The sequence below is a fragment of the Octodon degus genome, unplaced genomic scaffold (assembly GCF_000260255.1).
Source record: "Octodon degus isolate 3935 unplaced genomic scaffold, OctDeg1.0 scaffold00069, whole genome shotgun sequence".
NCBI classification, from domain to species: domain Eukaryota; kingdom Metazoa; phylum Chordata; class Mammalia; order Rodentia; family Octodontidae; genus Octodon; species Octodon degus.
The window spans coordinates 7177055-7193448 of NW_004524645.1; the positions used below are offsets into that span (position 1 = coordinate 7177055).

General features: G+C 33.6%; 1 protein-coding gene across 1 annotated transcript in view; it reads right to left on the bottom strand.

Moving 5' to 3' along the window:
• Positions 1–2932: 2932 nt before the first annotated feature.
• Positions 2933–16394, bottom strand: part of Fancb (Fanconi anemia complementation group B) — a 19929-nt gene continuing 6467 nt past the window's right edge. The window contains exons 4-9 of the mRNA XM_004635064.2: positions 12293–12421; positions 11676–11678; positions 10161–10327; positions 4253–4686; positions 3900–4137; positions 2933–3408 (exon numbers count right to left, since the gene is read on the bottom strand). Of these exons, the coding sequence (XP_004635121.1) occupies positions 2994–3408; positions 3900–4137; positions 4253–4686; positions 10161–10327; positions 11676–11678; positions 12293–12421 (1386 nt within the window). The 3' untranslated portion in view covers positions 2933–2993. The remainder of the gene's footprint in view (positions 3409–3899; positions 4138–4252; positions 4687–10160; positions 10328–11675; positions 11679–12292; positions 12422–16394) is intronic.

Below are 16394 nucleotides of genomic sequence, written 5' to 3' on the forward strand. Positions count from 1 at the left end.
TCATCTGTAATCTGACAAAGTGATTCTTACACAGTATGTCTGTGAATCTTACACAGTACACTTGTCAAAGTTCACAACTCAGATACAGACAACCCAGAAACATAAAACAGAACAAACCTTTGAAGAATTCAATTAAGTATAGTGCTAGGGTGTGGCATTCTTTCCATGTATCACTGTCTTTAGACATAAAAGCCTAAGCTTCCACAGGCAATAGGGTAATCCAATAAAGAGCTTTCACTCCCAAATTCTGAGAATAGAAAGTAACATTTTTGCAATTTAGAGGACAAGGAAGAAAAAGGACTATCAATATCTTATATCATTCAAGAGTGAGGGAAGGAATAAAACAAAAAGAAGGAAGGCAGGGACTAAGGGAGGAAAGAAACCAAGTTATGGAACAGGTATTTCTAGTTCAATTGCCTTTATTGAGGACAGAAGCTGCAGATGTAAGTTACTTAGACCTTCTCCTTTCCAAGACTGGGAAAAAACAGTTGATGGTATAAACAGATATTATAAAGACAATAAATGATTCACTAGTATATCATTAGAGTACTTAAAGCATTTTCTGTTTTTGAAATAATTTGCAATGAGGGCACAGAATCAAGGTGTTTATGTGCGTCCTTTCACTCTGTCTTACCAATATTTTTTTCATCCTGAGGACTATAGTAACAACCATACTTGATGGGTTGCTGTGAAGAATTAAGCATCCCCATTTGGCATACTGCTGACAGCCAGTAAATGTTACATTTCTAGCTCCTGAACTGAACAGTGACACATCCAAACTGGCTTAAACATATTCCTAAGTTAAGGGGTCAGGGGCCAACCGATAATTACTTATCTGAAAACTGTGGCGTGTTCTGTTCCCAAATAATACTGCACTGTTGATTTGGAAAGACTTTTTAAAGGCAACTTCAGATTTGTGAGCAGGGTAGCAGAGAGTGGACTTTGACTATAGATGCAGACAACTTAATCATGAATATGGTAAGGATATTTTCTGAAACTGAGACTTTTTAATTTGAATATGGTAGGATAAGTAAAACTGCTTGTAAAGAAGTTATATGACATACATAGGTTAATGCTTTTTGGATTTTATTTATAAATAAAAAAGACAATGTACTATTTTTTGCATCCTAACTTCCTTACAGATAAAATATTACAATTAAATTCTGTTTATACTTTTGTTGACCTGCATTTTACAACGTAGTTCTGATGTTTTATATTTAGCTACTTTCAGAACACGTCATGAGAAGTTTCAAAAGAAAAGTACATGACATATACAGTTCTCAGGTTTCCACAATTAATCCTGAATTTATTCAATTTCTATTTGCAGAAAGTCTGAAATACTTTTCATTGACATTTAGAGCTGTAGACTTCTATCTCAATCAGCAAAAGAGTGCCAGAAAAAGTAGCTTATTATATAGACAATCATGAAAACAAAGAGAAGAAATAACTTTCAATTCTCTAAAAATCATTTATATCATTAAATCATTAGGTACAAGTACATCCAAGACATGGGGGAAATTAGCACTTAGCTGCACGAGTGAGAAGCCACTTTTTATAATTTCTTTATTTCTTCCAACTGAGCAGGAAACTTCAATCTCACTTAGGGATTATAGAGTAAAAAGGATCAGGAACAATCCTTCTTTTGTTATTATTGTTCATTTGTTTGAGACAAGGTCTCACAGTATAGTTCGGGCTGGCTTTAGAAACACTGTATAGTCCAGGCGGACCTCAAACTTTGGCAGTCTTCCTGCCTCAGATTCCCAAGGGGTCTGAGATTACAGTTATGTATCACTACATTCAGCTAGAAAAATTCCTGTCACTCCACACCTTCTTTTTTTTTTCTTTTGGTCTGTTTTCCTTTCCCCTAATATTCTTTTACTAGCTCAGAATTCTTATTTTTCAAAAAAATAAGACTAAGTTGAATTTTTATCCCTCTGAAAAGTCTTACTTGATCACTTTTAAATCATTTCTTTATAGAAGTGAATTTTTACTTATTTTTAAATTCCTTAGTCCCTAAGGAGCACCACATTCTTTAAGCTATTTCTATTAGAATTTTATATTTCAGCTTTGCCTAGAGTTAGAATTTCAGATAGCTTAAAAACATTTTGAGTTTCACTTTTAATAGTTGCCTGTAAGGTATACTTAGCCTTTTAGAAGAGATATGCTTTTTAAAACAATACTCTCAAATTTTTTATATTCCTATAGACTTGCAACTCCAGAGCAGGTCTCCAGTGGAACTTAAATTAATCAGAGTTTCAAAAATTGGGGTACTCTGCCATTTCCAAGAAAGCTTGATATAAACAGAAACTTGAGAATCAGACTATCTTGATTAATTTTTCTAGTTGAAGTTGTTTTTCATATACTAGATTTTACTGAAAATATAAAAAAAGATCAGATTTTTTGTTTTCACTTAAGTGGTAAATCTAAGACAGGCTTTCTCAACCCCTGCACTACTGACATTTGGGCTGGATAATGGTTTTTTTTTGCAGTGGGGTAGGAGGCTGGTCTGTGTATCATAAAAGTTTTAACTACAGTGCTGGCCTCGTCTTCCTACTAGATGCCTATACTAGCTTTTTTTTTACCCCTAGAGGGTAGAAGAGGCTGGGGATGCTGGTCAGTTTCCTTACTATGCACAGGTTAACCCACCAAAGCAATACATTACCCAGCCAAAAAATGTTACTAACATAGGTTATTCATTTCCTGTCCTAGTTTTTCTGTTTTATTTAATATGCTACTGTACAACATCTGACAATAAAAACCTTTCTCTAGACACAGTCAAATGTTCCTGAGATCAGGGAATGGAAGCAGAGTGAGGCAAAATGTCCCCACTTGAGAACCTCTGTCCTAAGGGGAATATTATTTTCTTCATCATTAATACTAAAGATTCAACAATAAGCCTGAACCTTTATTTATAAAGGAGGCATACAATAACTAGAACTAAAATTTGTGCTAGTGAAAACTTACTTTAAAATAAAATCATACATAAACTATAATTAAAAACTGGAAAGTTTTTGTACAATAAGGTCAGATTTTAACTGAATCTCAGCTAATTTCAAACTTATCTCTCTATAAAGAGCACCACTCACTTTTAGGTTCATTCCTAAGAGTTTTTCTTTTTCTGTCTGAACTTCTCTTCTGTACAGATGGATTTTCTCTGTGTCATCTGATAAAGCAGTCGTGGCACTACTGTTTCCTTTGCTTACTTCAGAGCTCTCCACAAAGTTGCTTTTAACCTGAGCTAATACAGAAGAAGAAAGAGAACTAAAGGTAGCCAGTTCCTTCTCCAAAGTCAATGCCAAATGATCAGTTGAGAAATCTTCACTTCCTAATTTTAGATTTTTCAAGAAACAATTTATAGGAAGAACTCTGATGAGATTATGAAGGTACTGGAACAAAACTGTATGATTCCTAAAACAAAAGACCAAACATAATATTACAAAATGAAAATAGCACAAAGCAGTCATATACAATACACTAATCAATATTTAATTATAAACACTATAATCATTAACAACAACATGCATGTGATACTGATAAAATTCAGGAGGTAGTAATAAATACATGCATCCTATTCTAAGAAAGTTAATATTAGTCATGTTACTTGCTGATTAAATCTCTTTTGCTGTGAAATAAGTTAAGTATTTGTTTTAATTTTGCTATGAAGAAGAGGTAATAGAAAATCTTAAAATAATTGCTAGGCTCTAAGAAAAAGTCAAAATCAAACAAAATGAAAGGAGAGATCTTTAGTTTCTAAATGAGACCTGTCCATCTGCACTATACCAGAGCATGGCTGTCCCATCATAGAAAAAACTTTACATGGGGCTCACAGTTGGACTACGCATTCACCATACTCAAACACACTAACTTCTGTGGATCGATTACAATGTGACATACATTACCTGTAATAGACTGTTAAAATCCCATCAAATGGTGTTCTTTGTTTCCAGGTGAAGAGTGTCCCATGGAAGCTACCTGGCCTTTTACAAAGGCACATTTCTGGAAATTCTTTGATTACTTCACCTTTCATGTGTTCTGTGAGCCACACCAACATTGAATTTAGGGTATATCCATGTGATATGATTTGAAAACAAGATTTCTGCAATGCTGCAAGATACGCAGATAGATCTTCCACGTGTTCTACAACATAAACATGTTACAAATTCCATCACTAAACTCTGACCATTATCAAATAAATAGTCCCTAAAAATATGGATTGAATAAGTATATGATGAAAAAAATCAAGAAAAATTACCTAGGGGTTTGTCCTCTGGGAATGTCAGCAGATATTTCCCACTTGAAAGATCTTCTAAACTTAAAGAAAGTCTGCCACATGGAATACAACGATCTTTAGAATAATTATTATTTTCTCTTTCCCTAATTTGTAGCAGCACAATGCAACAAAGTTTATTAGATGCTAAAAGTGGTGATAGCGATGTTATACCAGTAATTATCTGAACAGACTCCTTCTTCTTAGATGGCTGTTGATAAACAAAGCTTTCTTCTTCCGTTCCATCAGAGTTCAACTTGATCTTTTTTGCCTTTGATCCTATTTCATGTGGTATCAAGTCTGGTGCTGAGAAAGAACCCGTACTCAAGCTAATCACCTTATTTTGACACTTTATAACCTGAACACTGGAGTTAAAGCCTTGATCCATTAACAGCAATAAAGTCATAGCATTCAGGGACCTATAAAAAAACAGTTGATTTATTTTAAAAGTTCATTTTAAATATCAAGTAGATGACTAACCACAATATAAACAACAAACATTTTCCTCTCCTTTTCTAGGAAACATCATTTCAAATGTAAACTATATCAGACAATTAAATTAAAAGGTCTTGTCATAGCACTTCCCTTAAAATGAGCAGGATAAAGCATGGAAAATATGCTAGACTTTTATAAAATATTCTTAAGGAAATAATAATAAAATAATATCTACGGTTTTTAGGTATTTTCCCCACCCTCTCTTTAAACAAGAAAAAAATCCTCATTTTTCAATAGTTTGCTTTGGCAATATTTTAAAATGAAAATTCCTCTACAGTAAAAATTACATTTCATATCCTCCTAAATGACTTGAATAAAATCTTTTTTTTAATATATTCTTTATCCTTCAGGATTTGCTCCCAGATCTACATTTTTAATAATTTGTAAATATATGTTACATTTCTACACTGACAACATTATCAACTTAAAACATGAGAAATGTGACATAAACCAAGAGACAACTTGAGGGTTTTTTAAAATTTTATTTTATCTTATATTTTCAGACAGAGTTTTGCTATGTAGTTCAGTTTGGCCTTTAACTCACTATGCATCCCAGGATAGCCTTGAACTCAGCACTCCTCCTGCCTCAACCTCCCAAGAGCTGGGATTACAGAAGTTTACTGCCAAATACCCAGCTTGAGAGAGGACGTTAGCACACAGATATCTCAGTATATATATAAAATGGATTTAAAATGAAACCTTTTTTTTTTTTTGCATTATCAGGGATTGAACTCAGGACCCTTCGCTGGCCAGGAAAGTATTTATTCTACTGACCTATCTCCCTGGCCCCGAAACCTTCATTTGCAATAATCACTTTGTTGCTATTGTTATTCTGGGAATATTGCATACAGATTGAAGAATGAAACAAATAAGTAATTATGCTGGTGTAATTTAAAATTGAGGTCTTTCTACAAGATTAGTAGTGATAAGTAAAGACATTAAGGTTCTTAGTTTGAACTAGAAATTTCAGCATGAATTTACACCATTTTAGTACTAAAAAATAACGAAACTACAACACCAACCAATAAGTCAATCTTCCACCTCTGTCCACTAAAAAGGCAAGGAAAAAACAATCCTCTAGGAGCAACTGAGCAACTTGTAGGTCCAAACTGTGCTGTCTAAATTACAAATCACATTTGAGGGGATGACTAAGTAAGTGATGAAAAGAAACGCTCTCTTGACACCAGCATTCTAGCTAATAAAGAAGCAATGATACACTTAGAATGTCATCACACTGCAAATCTTAATAAAACAACAGAGCTAACCAATGACCAGGAGCTGCTAATATCACAAAATGAAAACGCGCCAGATTTTCCATGCCTCCAAACAGAGGAATGTAACATTATCTATTAAGTATTATCTCAATAAAACTTCAAGCACTAATCTGATCCAGACTCTATATCTAACTACCAATTTAGAGAAAATAAAGGAGACAGAGAATCATGTGAAGCAATACCACAAGATGAAATCAGCAAAATCTAGATTTACACTTCTACAGAACTTCATAAGGCAAACTCCTTAATTTCTTTAAAACACACAATTACAAGAGAAACACACACATACACAACATAAAAACGTATCTATAAAATATAAGGGACTTAGAAATATCAGATCCAATTTATAGGTCCTATTCAGCTACTGAGTTGACAAATTAAAGTTGAGGCAAGTAAGAAATTGAACATTTAGTCGATAAATTGCTAGTAATTTCCAAGGATGATAATACACATTTTAAGATCTTACTTTTAAGGTGCATATACTGGAATAGTTAGGAATCAAATAATGATGGCACTGATTGCTTCAAAATAATCCACAGAATGGGAACGAGGAGTGAATGGAGGTACTAATGAAACAAGATTAGCAATGAGTTGCTAACTGCTAGAGCTCAGTTATAGGTTGATATGGATCACCATAGTATTATCTCAGTATGTTTAAATCTTCTTTATTCACAAAAATTTCAAAAATACAGTCATTCCTTGGTATTTGACTGCCTTGAAACTCATTGAATTTGGTACTCAATGTTTCTGACACAAAAGTTTTGTTGTTTAGTACATGATGCACAAGCTAGAACTTGCCTCGTGACTCGCTACCCAGCCAAAACAACTGTTTAGTAGTTATGCCTCCTCGAACCAATTAACAACTGCTAAGTTACCCATGCAATCATGCTTAGCACATTAAGGAAATAAAAGAGACAGTAAAAACCAGACAGATATGAAAAAGAAAAACAGAACTTACAATACATATAACAATAAACAATGAGAAACTCAAAGGGTGAATTAAAGGGCTGGGTCAATAGCTCAGCAGTCTAAGTGCCTGCCTAGCATGCATGAGAACCCGGGTTCAATTTCTTGCACCACATGCCATACCAGCCCCAGAACCATGCTGGCCCTGAGACTAGGCATGACGGTACATGCATATGTAATCCCAGCGCTGGACAGGCTGAGACAGGAGGATCAGTACAAGTCCAAACTGCATAGCAAGACCCTGTATTAAATAAATAAATAAGTAAAAAAAATTAAAAGACTGGATTAAAGAACTGAATATAGAGAATTAAGGTTAAAATTAGTGCACAAAGGGGCCAGGGAGATGGCTCAGTAGAATAAGTGCTTCCCTGGCAACTGCAAGGGCCTAAGTTCAATTCCCGGTTCTGCCAAAAATAAGATAAAATAAATAAAACAAACTTCTTTGAGAATATTTTGCTGAGTTAACACACTTATAATATTCAAATGACGGAACTAAACAAAAAAGGGGATACAGATGAATGTCCATTTTGTATCTGTGTATTCAAAATGGTTAGGATAGATATATAATTACATTCTCTTAATGAATAGAGGGATTTGTTCTACTAGCGTTTGTAAATAGGATATCATGTCTGCATTTTGTACAGCAAATGACCACTAGGAAAAGAGTATGCAATGTGTTAATTATTGATACCGTCCTACCAATTCTATTTGAAACTGTCTCATTGCTATTTGTTTCTCAATAAAATTATGGAAAAAAATTAAAAAATAAAAAATAAAATATAAAAATAATTGGTACACAGAATATCCATCAGAAGAAAGTAGGCGGGTTCAAACAGACATGAACAGAAGATAATATGAAAGAGAAGTTAAGAGATATGGAGTATAAAATGAGCAGGTGTGGAATTTCATTTAGGAAATAAATCAGAAAGCTTCAATATCTAAACAGATAATAATTAAGAATTTCTTCAATTTCCAGAAAAATTTGATTTTCAGGGCCAGGAAATTCAACAATCTAAAGGAGAATCAAAGAAGTCTGCATCTAATAACATTATGATGAAATAGTTAGAAAAATAGTAACAGAAACCATCACAAGTAGAAGAAAATACTAAATATCAAAATCAATAAAAAAGAAAACATACAACTGAAGATCAATATAACAATTATTTGAAAAGATTAATAAAATAAATTTTTGGCAAAATTAATCAAGAAAGAGATGTCAGAATGAAAAACATTTGACAATTCTGATAATATAGTTGATAAATACCCAATTCTCCTCGGAATAATTTGTATTAATAAATGTGGTATTTTATGTAAAACAGAAAAATTACTGGAAGATATTAGTAAAGTACATTTAAGAATAAATAAAACCTGAATAATTCTATATTTATAATATAAATATAGAATAATAATTCTGTAACTCTTTAAAAATTGAATCAGAAGTTAAAATTTATCTCATAAAAAAGCCAGATTTTTATTACTTTCTAAGTACAACCAAATATCAAAGCACAGATAATTCAAAATTCAAACTATTCCAGAGAATATAAAATAAGGCAAGAATTCTCAAAAAAGAAAAAAGAAAACAACTTCTTTACATAGTAGTATGACCTAGGTATGGTGATACACCCCTGTAGTCCCATAGACTCAGGAAGCTGAGGAAGGAGCAACACTTGAGACCAAGAGTTTCAGAACAGCCTGGACACTGAACAAGATCTTAGCTCAAAAAAGAAAAGACAGTTGTTTAATTTTTATACCAAAACCAAACAAATACTGTTCAGGAACATTTCAAGCCCACTTTACTCATGAACATACATGCAAACATTCTTGACCACACATTAGTAAACCGAATTTATCAATGCACCAAAATGGTATTATGAATTTTTGTTTATCTCGATAATGCAAGACTATACTTACAATAGAAAACTGGTTATATAACTCATCACATTAAAGAAAAGAGACAAAATACTCATATCAACTAGCCTAAAATACCTTAGGAATTCACTGAAAAGAATAAATCCATATCTCAAAGCCACTAGATAAGTAGTCTTGGCTCTGTACTTCATTAAACTGCTCAAATATACTGCCACCATCTCTCCAATTATTGTAAGGCAGTACCTGGTCTGTCTCTGTCTCTCTCTGCTCATATATTTGTGGTTCAAATGTAGTACTGGAAGTCCTTTATTTAGCCTGTTTGGGCTAAAAAGCTCTTTGCTAGACTGCAGACAACATAAATATTACTTCTTCATCAATGATTTTGATAGCTCAAAAAAGAATACCTTCTATGACCAGAGAAACACTGTTCCTTAACTAAATTGCCACCAATTTACACTAGTCAGTATCCTCTAAATATTCCTAATACTTCTAACTGTTCTAATACAAAGTGTTGTGTGTTCTTAATTATCTCTACCTTGTGATTACAATGACTTGCCTTTATAAATGACACCTTCTTCATACAATTAACTCAATGCACTATGTAAAAGATACTTCTAGAGTAAGGCTGGCTAAGAGTAGCCATTAGGCATATAAGGATATAGAGCACTAAAAATGAGTCAAGTTTGCATTACAATATTTTATTTACAAAAAATATGCATCAAATTTTCTAAATTTTGAATGAAAAAATGTAAAATACAGTATCTCATTAACAGTTTTTATATCAACCACATGTTGAAACATTTTTGATATATTGATTAAATATATCATGTCTGCATCTTATAAAATGAATAACCACTAAGACAACAATATGCAATGTATTAGTGAAACTGTGCTAGTAATTGGTTTTGAAACTGCGTCATTGCTATTTGTTTCTCAATAAAATGATTTAAAAAAATAAAAAATAGAATGAAGGGCTGGCTCAGTCTTTAGTCCTGGCTTTAGTCCCCACTATCACAAATAAATAAATAAGTAAATAAAGTAAGTCAAGAAATTAAAAAAAATCATTAAATTTCACCTGTGTCTATTTACTTTTTTAATATGGTTACTAGTACATTTAAAATTACCCACATGGCTTGCATTAATTTCTATTGGCCAGCACTGGTCTAGAGCAGTAGTAGTGAACCTATGGCACCAGTGTGGCAGTAGGCTGTCTGTAACACTGAAAGCTTTAAAACGTTTACCATCACTGGTCTAGAATATCAGTATAGCAGTATCATGTCAGAACTTACAGCTTCAAAGAAGATGTAGTTTTCACGCCAACAACTAAGTTATCATCCATTACACGATACCAGATCTTCTCTACTAGCTGTTCTGAACTTTGATAATTTTCTGGTAACTTTTCTTCAAAGGTATGGACACTACTTTCTTCTTCACCACAAAAAGCAACAAGACAATCCTAAGGGAAAAATAGGTTTAAGTATCTGATTACAAAACATGTAACAAATGTGAGAAAATTAAAATAACGCAAATCAGCTTTTGGTCAAGTCTCACTGCTTAAACATTTTAAAATACTTCATATTATATTATATTATTAGATTATATGTAACTCAGTAAAATGAAATTTATAAAACACACATCAACTATCTATTCACAAAAAGAATATATCACAATTGGAACAAGATCAGTTACTCAATATAAAGTCACCAGGGATATAAACCTGGAGTCCAGTTATTTAAGGGGGAAAAGGTTTATATAGTTCAAAGTCTGTGCAGGTTTCAGTCTATAGTTACCTGGAGTCCATCTTAAAAAACCCAGGTAACATACAATATATCCTGAGTATAGTGAAAATATTCCAAACTGTATTTTATCAGTAACTTACTCTAAGCCTACAACTATAAAATTCATATGAATAAAACTGATTAATTTATCTTTGGACTATTTATAGATTATTGGTAAAATTTTATTCTTAAACTCCAGGCCATATCTAGTCACTTCCACACACATACAGATTTATAGTAAAAAATGAAATAGTAGTATTAGGCATAGAGAAAATGATAATAATATGTACTATCTATTGAGTGTTTACTCTATGGACTCCACTGTTCTAAAGCCATTCATGTGTCAATTCATTCTAATCCTCACAATAACCTTAGCATCCTAGGTTGTCTATGTTATCAATCACTTTTTCCAGAAAACAGATAAGCACAGGAGCCTCAGAAAGGTCAAGGAACATGCGGGGTCTACACAGCTAGCAAGTAAATGGTAGAGCTAGTTTTGAACTGAAGCAGACCGGTTCCACAGACCATACTCTCACTTAACCATTGCTCTACACTGCCTCTTTATGTGGTAATTGCTGCAAAAATATGTGGGCATGTACACAACAGCGGATTAACACATTCTTCGTACTACAAACCTTCTGCCAGTAGCTGTGGGATGTGAGCCAAGCTAAATCTGAAACCTGAGGAAACTGTAACTACTAACCAGGGTCTTTTTTTAATTAACAATGCAAAGGGCTAAAAATAGGCTGTTGCACATAGGGGCTGCGGTACATTAATTCCTAAACATTTCTTTCCTTTTCTAATACAACTAAAATCACAGGGGTGATGTGGGGAAGGGAAAAGGGAAACTGAAATGGCCAATTTAGAGCACGTCAGAAAGAGACCTGAGGGAATAAAATGCAACATTAAGTTTCTCTCCTTTCAATTTTTCTTGATTTATTTGTACTTTGCTATGCTGCTTTTTCTCTGTATATGATTAATATGCATCGACACTATTTTTTATGATGTCTGAATATTTTTGCTAACTTTCTATATTTTACTATACTGACATGACTAACTTCAAGGTACCTGAAGAGAGTCTTGTTATGGCCAATCACAAGGAAAAAGAAAATGAAATTATGAAATGTGGATAAAAGGGCTAAGAAAACAATGTGGGAGACATTTACTGCAAGAATAAATATCTTTAGAAATGAACAACTCAGTTGGCTAAAAGAACAACTGTCATTGAACAAATGAGGAAATTATGACATCACCAATACAAGGTTAAATAATGCTCAGTATATTCTATTTATAAATTCAAGAAATACATGATTTTGAGATAACTTCACTCCAAACCATAGAAATCAACTCTAATAGCAACATTCCTCTTAAACAAAATAACTTATTCTCCAAGGTTCTTTATGACTAAGTTTTAATTTAATTAAGATTTAATGTCTTACAGAATTATATGCCAATTACAATATTGGCTCCTTAATCAAATATTTTTAAATGTCATTAAAGACTACCAGTATAACTCCTGCCACTTTCCTTCTTGTCTGAGCAGCGACATGTACCAAATTCCAATATTGAAATTTAAATAACTCTTCACAGCTTGTAGAATTTCAACTCATAAAGTGCTAAAATGGCCATATAATTCATCTTACCTCCTCTGCACTTGATGTACTATAATGTTTTCCTTGAATCGAATTCATTAAAGCTTTCCAAGATTTTGAAAGAATTTTTTCCTTAAGCAATAGTTCCTTCTGTAATTCTTGAATAGAAACCAAACCAACCTGTAAAGCAGAAAGAAAAATAGTCACTAGAAACATTGATTTCAACTGAAATCAGACATACCATTAATTCAGGAAGTACTTTCTCCAAATGGGATTTGTATTTCATCTGCTATGGAAAAATAGAGTATCTTTCAAAGCACAACTGCTTTACTGATAGAATTTAATTCTCTAAAAAGGTATTTCTTTCAAAGGAAAACAGCAAATAACTGCAATACAGTCTAAGGATCAAAGTAACAAGGAATCAATATGAATAAAAATCTAGGCCTACCAATATTCTCAGTTTCATACACACAAAACATTTTTCGTGGTGAAATAATTTCTGCTTCAAACACAAAGCACCCACATAAGTAAAGACATTATCATGACTAGAAATGATACTTTGAATGACAATTTGAAATCCTTTGTTCACATAATCTTTATAGCAAAAATTTCAGGATAACATATAACAGCCCCCAGTTGGCTGCAAGTTTGTTTTTGTGCTAATAATAATAGCTCAAAACTCTATTTAAAAAATATTAAAAAGTACAGTGCTAAAAAAATATTTTAACTCTGAATGAGGAATGTAGCAATACATCCCTCTTATTTTCCCAGATAAATAGATTTCAGCACTACAGATAAAACATTCATGAAATATATTTTGCTACTAGAAATTTAAAGAGTTGTGTCACTGAACTGAAAGAAGTTGTTTCATTTCAAATGGATATCTGAGGCTGTTTAATTATTAATCAAGTTTTTAATAAAACATGTTTTTCTATATTTAAAAACAAAATGCAATCCTTTTTTAGATTCATTTCTTTTAAATTAAATTTTAAGGCAGGCAAATCTGTTTTCATCAATGACGAGACACTAGAGAGAGAAGACTAAGTTATTTCTGTATCATATATTATTGTACAAACTATGTAAAATATATGCTTATATTTTCAAACTTCTCACACTGACCTAGTTCTCTAGACTTTACATCTTTCACACTCCAATACTCAATTGTTCAGTAATTTGTGACTTCGGTGAAAACAGATGCACCCAAATTGAAGCTCCTAGATGGGTAGGGAGTACAGCTAAGGACTAGAGTGGGCAGACCAAAATGAGCAACATTTCACCTTCTCTTCCTGAATGTGCAATCCTATTTGCATAGCTAACAGGACTCCTAATCTTCCCAGAACTTTCCCCTGTAGATGTTTAGGACTTTTTTCCTCCTCTCAAGCAAACAAAAATCTTACTTAAAAACCAAAATGAGAGCATGCTACTGAATCTTGCTTTATGTTCTTTTATTTTTGGTTACATGCAGATGAATAAACAAAAATGTTCACATAACAAGGAAGTCATCATGCATATTAGTACACCCAAGTCAAAAGGCAACACTGCAGGAGCTGCTGGTGAGTTCCCTTTAGTCACAAACCTTCCTTTTTCTCCTGGAGACATTACCCTCACTCTTAAGCTAACTTCCTTATTCTCATAATTTTATCACCTGTGTATAATTCTTAAGGAACATTCTAAGCGTTTTGTGTGCGTGCTTTGTTTCAGATTCTGTTATAAATGGAATCATTCTGATTGCATTAGGTTTCACAGTTGTGCATATCTTCACCAGCAGCTGTGGATCAGTGCTTTTGTTGCTCTCTAGGAGTACAGCCTGTGACTACCACAATTTACTTCTCCATTCTGCTGATGGGCTTTTGGATTATGCCCAATTCTGGTTCATCACAAATACTGCTCTGAATATCCCTGTATATATTCACAAGTTTTTCCAAGGTCCCAGTGTCCCCTATGCCCCTCAAAGAATTGACTGAGAAACATTTCATGGGAGAAAGAACAGTGCAATGAGGGCCGGTGAGATAGCTCAGTGGACTAAGCACCTGCTGAGGCAAGCACAGGGACTGGGGTTCGATCCCCCGCACCACATGCTACACTCGCCCCATCCCCAGGTGCACTGAGCTGAGCAAGGAATCCGGGCATGGTGGTGCACGCCAGTAATCCCGGTGCTGGGGAGGCTGAAAACAGGATCACCAGGAGTCTGAGCTGCGTAGTAAGACCCTGTACCAAATACATAAAAAAGAACAGTACAATAGACTCTAGTTTTAGCTCTGCAAGTCATTTAAACTTCATAGCTCGTCATCATGGGTGAAATGGGGCAGACATAGGTAAATCTACTACAAAAGCAGCTATTGGTGAAATGCACATATTTAAAACAAAACAACTATCTCTGATGGCTCACCTCCATTACTCCTGCCTTCCCTTCACGTTGTTTAAAACCTTTGATATTTTCCTAGTTTCTGTGCTGCCTTCTGGATAATTTTTCTAACATATTCTGATTCATTAATTTGCTCTGCATCATTTTCATCTCTAGCTGCTAAAGTTACCCCTGAAAATTTTATTTCGATGTGTTTTCAGTTAACAGATATGCTATCTGGTTATTGTTCATGAATAAATACTCATGATGCCTTGTTTCTTTATGAGATTAGTCATTTTGTACGTTATTCATTTTCTGTGAAAAAGTCACTTGTGAGATTTCTATGAAGACAAAGATAAATGTGCATTTCCAGAGAACATTCAATGTTTGTTTCTACCAGGTGTCTGGGGAATCATGACTGTAGGTTCAATATGCTTGACCCCAGGGCAAAAGGAACATCAGCATTGTGCTTACTCCTCTGGTTTCTAGCCTTCGAAGTTTGGCTTGAGAATTTATTCTTATACTGTTAGCTTTTTGAAGCTGTAAAGAAAATTTTAAAAAATATTTCAGCTATCATTTAAAGTTGTTTTTAATCAGGAAAGTAGGTCCTGCTTTCATAACATCATGCTTCCATAAAATGAACTATCTTAGCATCATTTCTAAATCAATACAGAAATGTACATTATTGTTGACCACTATATAGTATTCCCTGCTTCACTATCAACTTATTTGCCATATTCTTAAGGATTGATATTTAAGATTTTAACCAATCTTATTATTTATTTTTTTCTTCTATATGTAGGACAGGGTCTACAGGATCTCACTATGTAGACTGGACTCATAGTGAGTCTCCTGTTTTCAGCCTCTCAAGTGCTGGGATTACAGGCGTGAGCTACCATGCCCACTCTCAATAGCAGCCTCAGTGTGACCTGGGTGTGAGGCTGGCATGGCATGCAGGGGATCAAACCCCAGCTGCTGCCCTCTGCCTAAGCAGGCACTTTAGTCTGCAATCTCATTATTTATATATACTACATATAAATTACTATAAAGCAATCTTTGGGCTTGGAGTATAACACAGTGACAAAGTACATGGTTGGTATGTATGAGACCTTGAGTTCAATCCCCACCACCTCACCTTGAATCATATTCATCCTTAGTTAGAAATAAAACTGTAAGGGTAAAAATATGTGTATAATTCATAATTTAATAGCTCATAACAAGTTTCCTTCAAGAAGGCAGGGCCACTTTATGCTCCAAACACCACTATATAAATAGCATCTATTTATATTAAGGAAGTTAATCTTTTGTCATATGACATAATTTATTCCCCCTCACACACAATTTATCTTCGTATTTATTTTACTTTGTTCAGGGTACAAATTTTTTAATATATCTATCTCTCCCTTTATGGTTCTCCACCCATTACAATGTTTTACTTAGCTACTGTTAACATTCATATGTAATAGGTATTGAATAAGCATTCAGTAAACTCAGTTTAACTTTCTAACTACGATAATAGTATTGTTTTTATTCAGAAGAATGTCCTCAGTTTTATGACTCCTACCAAAATACATGGAAAGGAAGCTCCCAAACTCTTGTAATTTTCAAAGTGTTCTGAAAATATGCATACATATAGGCATGAAAAGTAACAGTATAAAAAAAACAGAAAAGTAACAGTACAGCAGGCAAGCAACGATAGTCCCAGCTACTCAAGGAAACTTAGGCAAGAGTTTCACATCAGCCCAGGAGTTCAAGGTCAACCTCGGCAACATAAAAAGACCTCATCTCAAAAAAATAAAAATAAAGGAA